Source organism: Vicia villosa, unplaced genomic scaffold (genome assembly GCF_029867415.1).
Source record: "Vicia villosa cultivar HV-30 ecotype Madison, WI unplaced genomic scaffold, Vvil1.0 ctg.000547F_1_1, whole genome shotgun sequence".
Lineage (NCBI taxonomy): Eukaryota > Viridiplantae > Streptophyta > Magnoliopsida > Fabales > Fabaceae > Vicia > Vicia villosa.
In genome coordinates this window covers 473243-488436 of record NW_026705251.1, presented here as the reverse complement: position 1 = coordinate 488436, position 15194 = coordinate 473243, and the positions used below count along the sequence as shown (strand labels likewise).

At 36.7% G+C, this 15194-nt stretch overlaps 1 protein-coding gene across 1 annotated transcript; it reads right to left on the bottom strand.

The window, feature by feature from the left end:
- Positions 1–778: 778 nt before the first annotated feature.
- LOC131629294 (protein DYAD-like) lies at positions 779–3080 on the bottom strand. Its single transcript, XM_058900086.1, has 5 exons — positions 2473–3080; positions 1998–2381; positions 1798–1915; positions 1597–1680; positions 779–1384 (listed from the first exon to the last, which is right to left on the bottom strand). The coding sequence occupies exons 1-5, from the start codon at positions 3078–3080 to the stop codon at positions 821–823; spliced, it is 1758 nt and encodes a 585-aa protein (XP_058756069.1). The 3' UTR covers positions 779–820.
- Between the last annotated feature and the right edge of the window lie 12114 nt (positions 3081–15194).

The following is a 15194-nucleotide window of genomic DNA, read 5'->3' as shown; positions in this document are numbered from 1 at the left end:
TCATCTCAAACTCTCATTCAAACTCTAATCCTCTACTCTATATAAACACCAACAATCAGCACAAAAGAGGGGAGCCACCACAACTAAAAAAACTCAGTGAAAGAAATAGCAAAACCTACAAAACCTCACCCGAACCACCACTCAATACTGTAACTTTCAACACAACCCCACCTCCACATTCAGTGAAACACAAAAGGCATCGATACTCTGCCAAAACCTCCGCCAAAATCTCTGCATAAACCTTGCATCTCGATACTCTCCTCACTGAAACTCTCACCAAACTCAACCTTATCCAAACCGTCAGCCATCCACAATCCACAACTCACTCACCCTTCAGCAAAAGAAAAAACCGATACACAGCACCTTCACTCAGAACTCTCACTGTAAACAACACTTAAATCCGACACACTCACCTTCAAACCACGTACGCACAAGTCACAAAACCGCAATCACCACAAAACAACTTACAGAAGTGCAAAACGAAGATGTAGTTCCTCTTCGATTTTCATTTCATTTTTCTGTTGCGCTCTGATTTTTTATTCGCGCTATCAAACTAGTTACATAAACTTCCAGTATGCATAATATATTAGCATTTGCCTTGTTTAATTTTAACGTGTGACTTGCAATTTCAATTGCATGTAAAAGTAATATCAAACTTCAAATATGTAGAGCTAACAGACAAACAAAATACACCACATTAATATTACTGTCAATATTGCAAGTTGGCTCAATCTACCAACACGAGTCTCAAAATTGCGTGGTTTCTATCAAATATATATATAAGTATATGTATGTAGAAGGACTTTGCCAGCAATAGCATCTACTCTTGGGCCAGAGGAGTCTCATTGAGGTTAATAGAAGAATCCTTGTTGGTAATTGTGGATTTTGTCTCTAATGGAGGAGAAAGGTGAGGGGAAGAGGGTCCAGTGACATGTGTCAAAGTAGCTGTGCTCACAGGGCGCTTCTCTGCTAGTGGCTTAACAGCAGAAGAAGGGGAAGGTATTGATAGTGGCAAGTTCTTAGTCTTGGAATTGGAGACAAGCTTGGGGGCTGATGTGGTAGCAGAGGAAACTGAGGTTGGGGTTGGGACCACTGTGATTTCATCAAGGTTAGCCTCAACATGAGGAGACATGCTCATATTTGGCCACATAAAGGTCCCTCTTGGTTTGCAGATTTTAAAACCACTTTTAAGTCTTTCTATCTTTGCTGCCTTTTGCTCTGCTGCGCTGCTTCGTACCATTTGTGTGTCCGCTGATTTTGTTCCTCTGTCATCCTCTCTTGTCACATCTCCAATGTTTTCTGTCAATGATGATGTTGGTCCTAGCAATAACGCTGGTGGTGTTAATGATTCTGCCATTGTTGGCTTCAGCATTCCAAGTTGGCCCTACATTAAGTGTCTTTCATTAGTGGCAAGCAAATTCCATTTCATTTAATTTGAAAGAGGATAATTACAATATTGATTTTCAGTACTATATAGTAAACTCTGGACATATGCATAGATTTGTAGGGGAAAATACAAAGCAATTATTTGCATCATCATTATTTTGACAATGAAAACATTCAATCAATGAGCACTAAATTAAATGTTTATGTTACCTCCATGTTATTCAAAGTCAGAGTAATTTCTTTTAGCTGTTTTTCAACTCTAGCCTTTTTATGAACCAGCTCAGCATAAATCTCCTGCTATATGAAAGATAGAAAAAGCATTAAAAGTGTGTAATTTGACTCTTCCAATCCCAAATAAACTATTCATCTAAGTCGTTAGCAATAAGCCGGGCCTACTGTGCTTCCCCTCACCTGCATAGAAACCTGGGAATCATAGTCCCTATAGTTCAAACTTGACAAACAGGAACTAGAAGTAGCCACAATGGCCAAGGCTTCCTCTTCTTTTTTTGATTTGAGATCCAGCATATCTCTGTTTGCAGGTCAAGAAAATCAACCAATGACTCAGAACTAATTGAAATGTAACATTAAGAGATGGATGAAATTAGCCATACCGTTTCAACTTGATTAATTCCTCCCTTATCTCCCTGAGTTCATTTCTAGTAACATGTTCTGGTGAAATGCTGTCTCCAGGCTTCCATCCAGGTGGAGGAGTCCAGTAAGGATCTTGTACACCCATTTCTTTTCTGATATCAACGAGATCCGCACTCTCTAACCAGTATTCCATTGAACCTTCAGCATTGTGACGTCGTCGGAATCTTTCAACTCCTCCCGGTGCCACTTTTCCAGCCATATGCTTCAGCAAATGATCAAGTAAACCCGTGTCACCGATATACTTTCGTGCTTCTGATCTCAAGTCTTGCCTCATTATTGGGTTTCCATACACAGCTTCCCTTTCCTTCATAACCTTCAACATATTCTCCTCTGCCATCTTATACCTTCAAATGTACATACAAGGTGACATATTAATTTAACAGCAAATCAATAACTATTAACTAAGTGAAAAACTGAATGCAAAAACCCATTTACCTCTCAGCAGACCATCTGTCAATTGATATTTTCCGGCCTTTTTTGCTATAAACAATGAGTTGCTGCTGCTTAGTGTCGTCGTTTACTGCTTTCTTAGACTTTTTAGCCCCGCTGCTACTAGTAATATCTTGTTGATTTTTGAAGCTCTGACGAGTCATCCTCAGTACCCCAAAAGGAGCTACCTTTACAGCCTCCATTTCTTCTTCAACGTTCTTTCTCTTATTATAAGTCCTTTCCCTTTTTTCCTTACGATGTTGGTGTAAAGATTCAACCTTTTGTTCCTCATTGCGACCCAGAAACCGAACCTGCCTGCGTTGGCCCCACTGCACCATACCCGTGAACTTGAGCTCAGACCAACATGGACCCTGCTTGGAAACCAAACTAATAGCAGCATCATTGATAACTGGACTGTTATGGTTTAGGTTTAGAAAGCTCCATGAGTTTCTTTTCTGAGCAAATTCCTCAGCTGAGATGCTTCTGCAATGTGTTTTGATGGCCAATTCCATTCCCATCACGTACTTCTCGTCAAGTGTACGGTGCAAAAAGGTTATAAAATGGCCATTTATAGGGACACCACCTTTGATATAAGACGTAGGTGAAGAAAGCATGACATGTTTGGCCAAAAAGGGCTATTTTCGCTTTTGCCCTTGTCGACGTGGACGTGCTCCACTACCTGATTCAGTTAAATCCCAACAAAAAAATAATAATAATTAATAGAAAAAGTAATATTGTTTGTGAAGGATGAAACAAAACTCAATTTTATTTATGAAAAAGGAGATATTTTGTTTGGATGATTGCTCATTGGAAACGCTAAAAATGTCACATTTTACTAAAAGTACATTTTATGTGGGTATTTTTCTAAAATTACACTATCAATAAGCATGTGTTCGATATTATTACTATTTCAACTAAGAGACGGATTGAAAAAATTCTTTTTGTTACAAAAAGCGGGGGCTAAAAAAAAATTATTATTAATTAACACGTACAAAATAATTTAAAAATAGTAATAACATTCACCTTAATTTTTGTATATTAATTTTTATTGTAGTGTTTTTTTTTCGGGTTTAATGGATATGCACTGACAGTGTAAAATAGTTTTACACTGTCATCCAATAAACAACCATCAATTTACCATGTCATTAAATTTTTTCAAAATTAAAAGAGTATTTTAATTGGATAGATGGTTGTGATTGGTTGACAGTGTAAAACTATTTTACACTGTCACTGCATCACTCATTTTCTTTTTTTTTGTCCAACCAAATTTTATTTAATCTATTATATTATACCACTATATGTCGAAAAGAATGTCAAACAATGAATGTTCACTATTTAAGCTTTATGATAGAAAATATTTGCATCGTGTGTGACCAACTATACTGTATACATGCAAAATCAAATTTCTAACGCCAAATAGCACTGTACAATGCGTGCGTGCATGAGGCATTCGTCAAGATCTGAAAAGGGTCCCAGCGCGTGAGAAAGTCATTCCTTTTTGCAACAAAATAACATAATGAGGCGCGTGCGGTGTTTGTGTGTGATTTTTTTTTTTGGAAAGCCAAATTAATTATTTAATGTGTGTCATTCCTTTTTTGTGTGTGTGATATTTTGTGCAATGAGTATGATATGAAATCGATGAGAGAGAGCACCAAATCTTCAGCAGCACCACCACAACTATCACTTTTGGTACTTTAATGTTGAATTTTAAAACATAGTAAAATTTGTGGAGCTTCATGCATGCGAAATTTAATTATAGCAATACAAATATAATTTTTAATTTTGATATTGATACAACTATGATATGAGGTAATGCGCTCTATGTTACACAATAACAAAATTCATATAGCATCAAGTTTTCAATTTTAAAAACGGGGTACGAATGAAAACTCCAAGTCTTCGGAAAAAAAATTGAAATTCCTTAATTGCTAATTTTTTTTATTTGACGATTTATTTAAAGTTATTATATATGAGTATAATTTTTTTGAAACCATATTAATATTTTGGATAGATTTAGAACAAACTTTAGATAAAATAATTATGTAAAATTTTGTTCTACACACTTTCAATTTTGCACCACTTAGGCGCCAATAAATTTCTAACTATTTGGTTGTTAATAAAAATGACTTATATTCAATATTATTATGTTTTAATAAAATAAATTATGTTTTTAAATTGAAATAATTTTGGATAGGCCTTAAAGAGGTCGGCCACCAATCATCTTGTTTGGAAATGATGTAAAAAGAGTTTGGTGCGAAATTACATGACCTCGTCTTTTTTCACCGATTAGAACCACATAGGCCCTCTTGTGCATCTTATCGCAAATAGGGTATCCTCTATTGTACTTATCGCAGGTAAATTTGGAACCCACCACGGGGTCCGATAAAACTAACTTTGAACGCACACTCATCTGAAACACTAGTTGCTTTAATCACTGATTTATAATGGTGAGACGAGGCACCTCCAACAATAGTGGCGGAAATCAAGAATCCATGGCAGATATGCAGGCTGTAACATCCCATTTCTACCCGACTTACCGAGCATCAGCTCCCAACGTGATATGCTTATGTATGCGACAATAATATGAGTGCCAGAATAACAACAACAAAGTTAAATAGCAACATAACAACAAAATCAACATTCGCCATAAGCCTACAACTTGAATTTTCCAATTAATAGAGGCACTCACAACAACATTCATCACTACCTGCAATTTCATATCAACAATAATTATGTCACAATAACTCGTACAATTCTCGATTTCAACCGAAATATCACAACCACTCTGCACATTTAATCGGTAGTTCGACTTTATTCCGCTAACTAATCCTTCTGCTAAATTACTGATATATTTTCTACACCCTGATTGATATTAAAATATCCAGAATTATTACTGCTATTATTGATCTCTGCTACTCTTCTCCCTACTGATACCTACTGATGTCTACAGCCAATATTACTCTGCTTTCTACTATGTTTAATTTCTAGTCCCTATTACTAAAGTTATGTCTTCCCTTACTTAACAAACATTAATTAATTAATATATTACTACTAAGTATTACCACTGCTACTAACTACCTACTTTAGGCGTTAGTTAATTAGTATTTCTAATTGTTACATGCACCTAAGATTAATTTAAACAAAGCATAAAAAGTTATGGTGGCCCCCATTCCATTTGTGGTCACCGCCCCTACCTTTTACACTAGGGATCAAACGCTCCCTTCCTATTCCAATGGGGTGGGCGCCCCTTCCTTCTTTCACATTGGGGGTGGGCGCCCCCTATTTCTTTTTTCTTCTTTTCTTCAGTTCTAGCCACGCAGAAACTCTCATAGTTTTTCATATACCCTCAAAATTTAACAAGGATCATTCTTAACCCTAATTTAACTTTAAATTCCAATTAATCTTCAGTTCACAATTTCAACTACAACTCATAACCGATTATCTAACAATTATGGTTAATTGGTTCCAACAACAATTCTGCAAATTCCAATAATTCATGACAGATAATTTGCAAATATTTTCACAACAATTATCCATCAATTCAACACATAAAAGAAATCAAAACACACATAGTAACAATTTTAACTACCTAAATCACACATATCATTCATTATATACCCTATTATAGAGTTAGAACCTCACCCTTACCTTGAATTGAAGATTGTTCTAACTCTCCGATTGCAGCTAGCCTTGCCTTTTTGTTTGCAACTCTACGTATCTTCTCCAAACCTTTATTCCTCTTTGATAGAAATCCAAACCTCCTTCTACTGCTACTTCTAATTCTATTATATTCACTTAACTAGTATAAAACTAATACTATTTTTCTATCACTCTTATTGGGCTTCATTTTTATACCCCCACCCCACTTTTACTACTTCTAACCATTAAAAATAAGTCCAACACAAATAATCTCATATAACACTAATATTTATATTAATATTATTTCTAATATTAATAATACTAAATGATACTATTAGTAACTGACCGACTAACCAACTAAATAATCAACTTAGCAACGCAACGCAACATATAGCAACTTATCAACAAGTAATCGGAAAATAATTTAATTAAATAATTAATTAAATTACGGGTGTTACAATTGTCCCCCACTTAGAATATTATCGTCCTAAAAAATTTACCTAATTCAAACAACTCGGGATAGGATTCCCGCATCTTGCTTTCCAACTCCCACGCCATGCTCTCTTTGGCAGCTCCCGACCAGACTACTTTCACTAAAGCAATCTCCTTGCCTCTTAGAGTTTTCATCTCATGATCCGCATTTCGTATAGGCATTGTCTCCACCATAAGATTATCCCGTACTTGCACATCATCCATATTAATCACATGAGATGGATCAGAAATATACTTCCGGAGTTGCGACACATGAAACACATCATGAAAATTCGAAAGATTAGGCGGTAAAGCCACTCTATAAGCAACATTTACAACTCTGTCTGAAATCTGATACAAGCCAATAAAACGAGGAGTGAGCTTCTTAGACTTCAATGCTCGCCCAACACCGGTCACAGGCGTGACTCTCAAAAACACATGATCACCCGCTTGAAATTCTAAATCCTTCCTTCGCTTGTCATGATAACTCTTCTGTCTACTTTGAGAAGTTTCCATCTTTTCTCGAATTAACTTCACTTTCTCAATAGTCTCTCGAACAATTTCCAGTCCAAGTACTACACTTTCTTCAGATTCATGCCAACACAAAGGAGTTCTACATCTTCGACCATACAATGCTTGAAAAGGTTCCATTCCAATACTAGAATGGTAACTATTATTATAAGTGAACTCTATCAGTGGAAGATAAGTATCCCACAAACCTCCCTCCTCAAGAGTACATGCTCTCAACAAATCCTCCATCGACTGAATAGTGTTCGCCGTCTGACCATCCGTCTAAGGGTGATACACCGAACTCAACCTCAACTTAGAACCCAATGCCTCTTGCAAACTTTTCCAAAAATCAAAAGTAAACCTCGGATCTCTATCAGAAACAATACACAATGGAACACCATACAGCTTGACAATTACACTGGTATAAATCTCTGTCAGCTTCGATACTAGAAAACTAATTTTAATATGAATAAAATGAGCCGACTTCGTAAGCCTATAACCAATCACCCAAATCGCATCATATTCTCTTGAAGTATTAGGCAATCTCGTCTCAAAGTTCATTGAAATGCTATCCCATTCCCATTCTGGAACTTTCAACGGTTGCATCAACCCTGCAGGCTTTTGATGTTCAACTTTCGACTTCTGACAAGTTAAACATGCATACACAAAATGCGCTACATCACTCTTCATCCCAGGCCACCAAAACAAATTCTTCAAATCTTGATACATTTTAGTAGCTCCTGGACGAATACTCAAATTGCTTCTATGACTTTCTTCAAGAATAACTTTCTTCATCTCCGCATCATCAGGAATACAAATTCGATTACGAAATCTCAACACACCTTGCGCATCTAACTTGAAATCATTATTCCGATCGATCCCAGCCATCGAATCTACCAATTTCACATCTAACTTCTAAGCTTCTCTAATATTGTCCAGAAAATCATTATTAATCTTCAGCATACCCAACATAACACTCTGCGGTGTCACCTTGCAAACCAAACTCATATCTCTGAACTACTTAATTAATTTCAATTCCTTAACCATCGTTGTCGAAATATGCAGAGTCTTCTGGCTTAAAGCATCCGCCACAACATTAGTTTTACCTGGATGATAATTCAAACTGAAATCATAATCTTTTAACAACTCCAACCATCTTCGTTGTCTCATATTCAATTCCTTCTGATCAAATAAATACTTTAAACTCTTATGGTCACTAAATACTTCAAATCTAGAACCATAAAAATAATTCCTCCAAATCTTCAGAACAAAAACAACAACATCAAGCTCTAAATCATGCGTAGGATAGTTCTTTTCATGAGTTCTCAACTACCTCGACGCATTAGTAACTACCTTATCATTCCGCATAAGCACACCTCTTAAACCTATTTTAGAAAAGATTCTCCCGGGTTAGGTAATGTCAAAACCGGAGCCGTCGTCAACCTCTTCTTCAATTCACTAAAACTTTCTTCACATTGAATATCCCACACAAAAGCTTTACCCTTACACATTAACTTAGTCAACGGAAGTGCCATCTTAGAAAAACCTTCGATAAACCTTCTATAATAACCAGCTAATCCAAGAAGCTTCTAATTTTGGTAGCCAAATTTGGAGTTTTCCATTGCAATACAACATCTACTTTAGATGGATCTATAACAATGCCATTACCTGAAATAACATGACCAAGAAAACTCACCTCCTTTACCCAAAATTCACATTTGGACAACTTTGCATATAATTTCTTCTCATTCAAAACCTACAATACTAATCTCAAGTGTTCAACATTCTCTTCTTCTGATTTAGAGTAAATTAAAATGTCATCATTAAACACCACTACAAACTGATCCAGATAATCATGAAAGATAAGGTTCATGTATTCCATGAATACTCCCAATGCGTTAGTAACACATAAGGGCATCACCGAATACTCATAATGCCCATATCGCATTCTAAAAGCCGTCTTCTGGATATCTTCATCTTTCACTTTAATCTGATGATAACCCAACCTCAAATCAATCTTACTAAGCACACAAGAACCCACCAATTGATCCATCAAGCCATCTATTCTTGGAAATGGATACTTGTTCTTAATCATCACTTTTTTCAACTATCTATAATCAATACAAAGCCTCATGCTTCCATCCTTCTTCTTTACTAGCAACACGGGAGCTCCCCACGGCGATACACTTGGCCTTACAAACTTCTTTTCAAGTAAATCCTCCTGTTGCTTCTTTAATTGACAATTCTGATGCAAACATTCTGTATGGTGCCATAGACACAGGTCTGATACCAGGTACAAGATCAATAGTAAATTCAACTTCTCTTTCTAGCGGTACATCAGGAATTTCATCAGGGAAAACTTCAGGAAATTCTCACACCACCCGCAACTCATCAATTATGGCCTCCTTCTTAACAGACAACGACGCCATCAACGAGAACACCTGGACTTATTATTTCATTAACATTCGTAACTGTTTAGCAGATAACAAATAAACTCCCTCCTCTTCAAGAGTGGAAAACCTCACAGACTTATCATAACAATTAATATGAACATGGTTATATTATAACCAGTTCATACATAAGATCATATCCAACCCACTTGACGACAAGCAAACTAAATAAACAAAACAGTCTATGTCAAAGATCGACAAGGGACTCTTTAAACAAGCAAGAGAAGTAGTCATTGATCCCTTAGCTAGATTATCAACAACCATTTCTCCATTAAGAGAAGACAGCATAAGACCCAATATTTCAACACAATCAGCAGTAATAAAGCAATGAGTAGCACCAGTATCAATAATAGTGATTAAAGGATTACTATTAATGAAACATGTACCTCTCATGAGTTTGTCCTCATTAGTTGTCTGAGTCCTAACCAAAGCGAACACCTTTCCACCAGCTTGTACCTGCTTCGGTTTCTGACACTGACTACCAATGTGTCCCTCTTTACCATAGTTGAAACAAACCATCTCCTTATACTTGCACTCAGATATTGCATGCCTGGTCTTACCATAACAGAAACACCTCTTCACCTCAGCAATACACACAGTACTCTTATGACCATGTTTCCCATATTTGAAACAAACCACGCCATCAGGAGCATCTCCCCCACTAGTTCTTTTACCATCAGCAACTTTTTGTTTACTTTTCCCAGCTGGAGCATCATAAGACTTGCCACGGTTCTTTTGGTTCTTACCCCTTCTCTCATTGACAATCTTATAATGAGCATTACTATTCTCCTCATAGATCTGACAACTATCAAACCAAATCAGCAAAAACACGAATCTATCCAACTTCTTTCTTGATCTCTGAGCGCAACCCATTCTCAAACTGGATGCATTTTGAAAATTCAGCAGTCGCCTCGCTATAGTGCAGATAAAACTTGGCCAACTCAACAAACTTCGCAACATACTCAATAACTGACTTATTTCTCTACTTCAGCTCGAGAAACTCAATTTCCTTCATCCCCCGAAAATCTTCAGGATAATATTTCCTCATGAATTCCCTACGGAACACGACCCAAGTGATCTCTTCACCCTCAGCTTCCAATCTCTAACGAGTCTATAGCCACCAGTCATCAGCCTCGAGTGTTAGCATATGATTTTCATATTGAACCTTTTGCGCTGGAGTGAAATCCATCACACGGAAGATTCTCTCAATTTCCTTTAACCAAGTCAACGCTCCATCAGGATCATACGTGCCCTTGAAGGTAGGCGGATTCTCCCTCTGGAAATTTGCTAAACTACGAGATCCAGCATTCTCGTCAGCGTTCGGCTGATTCTCCATAGCATGAGCCATAGCCTATAAAGCAACAGCAATTGCAACATCATTTCTTCTAGCCATTTCAACTTATCACTACAACATAAAACAACGGTTAACAACTAAGTAAAAATACTTGATTGTTAAACAACACTACGACTCGATGACTTGGTCGGACTGACCGACCTGCTCAGATACCACAATTATAACACCCCATTTCTACCCGACGAATATTATAAAAAATTAGAGTCACAACACAAATAGGATGCCACATTTTTTCAACTTAATACGTCTACATATAATCACATGTAATACAGATACATTACACATTAAAACTTGGATGAACAAATAACAAAAACTTTATGTCTTCAAAATAAAACAACTTTTAAATTACCATGCAATGGATTCATAAACTTTAACTTAACAACATAACATCTTTGTCCAACATAAACAAAGTATTTAACAAAATTCAACTTAAAATTCGGCAACAGAAATAAAATCAACAATAAAGAAACACACGTTCATCCCCCCTGAGTGTTATGTATCAGAGCAACTAACACCTGACTCGAACGAATGAAGGTAAGCAGCCTTCACTCTGGATTACGTGCACGTTACCAACATAGGGGCAACATTCAAACAAAAGGGGTGAGATATCGAACCATATAATAGAACGTATGATAAATAATATTTTAGAATTAGATCATATAAAATCATCACTTCCCAACTTTCAAGCGACATAAATCATCACAACTCAGCAACACAACAACTTAACATCGGATGTGACTTGTTACTATGCACATGCATGTGGTACTAATGGAGCTAAACTCCCAACTTAGAATCTTCCAGGTTAATAGAGGTGTCAACAAGGCATAAGCCTTTAACTTAATATTTGTCGATCCAGGCCAACTTACCGAGCATCAGCTCCCAACTTGATATGCTTATGTATGCGACAATAATATGAGTGCCAGAATAACAACAACAAAGTTAAATAGCAACATAACAAAAAAATCAATATTCGCCATAAGCCTATAACTTGAATTTGCCAATTAATAGAGGCACTCACAATAACATACATCCCTACCTGCAATTTCATATCAACAATAATTACATCACAACAACTTGTACAATTCTCGGTTTCAACCGAAATATCACAACCACTCTGGATATTCAATCGGCAGTTCGACTTTATTCTGCTAACTAATTCTTCTGCTAAATTACTGAAATATTTTCTACACCCTTATTGCTATTAACATTTCCCGAATTATTACTGTTATTATTGATCTCTGCTACTCTTCTCCCTACTGATACCTACTGATGTCTACAGCCAATATTACTCTGCTATATGCTATGTTTAATTTCTGGTCCCTATTACTAAAGTTATGTCTTCCCTTACTTAACAAACATTAATTAGTTAATATATTACTACTAAGTATTACCACTGCTACTAACTACCTACTTTAGGCATTAGTTAATTAGTATTTCTAACTGTTACATGCACCTAAGATTAATTTAAACAAAGCATAAAAAGTTAACCCGGGCCTTATTCCATTAGTGGTGACCGCCCACTACCCTATACACCAGGGAGTAAACGCTCACTTCCTATTCCAATGGGGTGGGCGCCCCTTCCTTCTTTCACATAAGAGGTGGGTTGTAACGCCCGATTTTATGTAAACTGCTTTTCATTATTTAATTATGGGGTGATGTGCATTATATGTTGTTGAGTGTTTTGATTTGTTGTGATACCTTTAGAGTGGGGTAGCTGCCTTAGAAAATGAAAGACTTTGGCATTGAGGAAAGTAAGTAATTACTAGCATTATTTAATGAAAAATTAGAAGAATTAAATAATAGTTAGTAATGGTTAAATATTATTTGGCTACTTAATTATTTAGTGGAAGTATTTTATTATTAGGGAATAATAATAATAATAATAGAAATAGAATGATATTTGTATAGAGATATGGGGGGATTAATGGTAATCTTAAGCGGTTAAGTGAGGATATGAATGGAACATCATATTAGAGGTCTAAGGGTTAATATTGAAAAACAAGGAAGAAAGAACCACACTTTTGTTGAATCGATCATAGAAGTGAGCAGAAGAGAGGGGAGGCTAGGGCACCGAGAAAGAAGAGGAGAAAATAATAGAATACGAAGAAGAAGAATCTTTCGCTTAAAATTGCTAAGGTAAGGATGGGATTCCTGTTAGACGCTAGGCTTAAGGATCTAGAGGGGGGTGAATAGATCTCTCAGAGTTTTTCGGAATTATTTCAAACTTAAGCGAAAGCGGTTCTGAATCGACTCGCGTCTATTCCGGACCGCTATTGAAAAGGTTGTATATGTGATAAAACCACAAAATAATTGGGATTAACAATGAAAGGATATACTATTGAAGCAATTCGTTACACCAATGAAAGACGATTAACTTCTATTTTGATAAACTTTGTTTCCAATGCTTTGATAATGGATGAAGCAAAAAGACAAACACTTGGTGATAATATTCAAATTGATTGTGATTCAATGTGTGGTGAATTGTGATGTTTACACAAGTTCTTAATACACAATTTTAACACTTGAATCATTGATCAATTTGAAATTATAACCAAATATGAACAGAACGTAAATGAAAAGATAAAAGCGATAACAACACGATATTTGTTCAGGCAGTTCGTCGATCGTCCTCGCTACGACTACATCTGCCCCCAATTCCAAACGGGAATTCGGAAGTCTTCCATTATTATTGAAAGCAGTTTATACAAAGAAGATAACAAAGCGATAAACAATAAACCGATTTTGTCGATCCTTTGAATCTTCTTCCCCCTTAATCTTGAGCCAGATCAAGGTCTTCCAAGAGCTTCACTTTGATCCCTTTCTGCAGTGTCTTGAATTGCTTGAACCCTTGTTCTTCAATCTTCACACTCAGTTGGATCCTTGATGAAGCCTCTTGATAAAAACCCCCAAAATTCACCAATCTTGGAGGACAAAACCCGCAGATTTTATTCACCAAAAACCCCACAAATCTTCACCCACTAGGAACCTTCAATTCCGTTCCATGGACGTTATCGATCTTGAACACAAACCCTCAACGCAAAAATGATTGTGTGTAGTTGTGTTGGAGTTGTGTCGATGATCGGAGATGAGAAGCCTTTGTGTATCTTTCAGTTGTTAGTGTTCTTTCTTCAATAATTGACATTAGATAATATATATGAGAGCTGGTCAGTTGGAGCATAGCAGATCTGCAATTTTGGCCTTTTTGAGCAAATAGGTCGACCTCTTGTAGTGCTTAGGTCGACCTAATAGAACTGGATTCAACTTGGATGAAATTCTTGCTAGTTAGGTCGACCTGTCGATGGTTTAGGTCGACCAGAATTCTGTTGAAACATGTTCTGAAGACTTTTCTTCAGTTTAGGTCGACCTAGTTGTTATGTGAGTCGGCCTAACAATGAGGTGTGTAAATTTCATCATTTTAGGTCGACCTGGAGTGTGAGTAGGTCGACCTATCTGTGGCATTTCTGAATCTTCCTTGTTTTCCTTGTTTTGAGTCGACATAGATGCAGAGCAGGTCGACCTGATTTGTCTTGAATAGCCAAACTTGCTTTTCCTTGAGTTCTTTTGCTTGTGCTTTGTTGCTTGTTTGCTTGTGGAGTTTGCCATGGATCAAAAACTCTTTTGTGAGTGTGGACTTGTATTCACATACTCCCCCTTTTTGATGATGGCAAACAAGTAGTGAAAGCTCCGGCAAACAAGTAGTGAGAGCTCCCCCGGACTTGTATGCGTAAGCTCCTTCATACTGAGCTCCCCCGTACTCTCAGCACCTATCTCCCCCTTTGACAACATCAAAAGAAATACAACGAAGGAATAGTAGAAGAGAGTAACAAGATAAAATAAATATAACGCGAACATGCATAGCATAATAGGTAAAAGGCAAGTAGAGGTAGCATAATATCCAAACAAATTTAAAGGTACACCCAAGCACACATAATATTCCAACTAATTGAAGGGAAACTAGACTAAGTGCTAGAAAGTTTAGCAAATAAACATAATGATGATGGAATGAAATGCAATGAGATGATGATATGAAATGTGATGCATCCTAACGCCTGCCCCGTCTTCCTCTTCCTCTTTGAAACGTTTGAGGACGATCTTCTTCAACTTGTTCCAACAGATCAAGCACTGAGATGTTTAGAGTATTGAAGCTTTGACTTAGATTTGCATGGCAGTTCAATGCAGTCTCCTCAAAATGATTCTGTCTTAAGGTCGAGTTGGATGCAAACGTTTCAAAGTCGCTTTTGTGGTCTTGAACCAAGCTGTATAACGATTGATATTGTCGTTGTTGTTCGTCATAGCGATCTTGT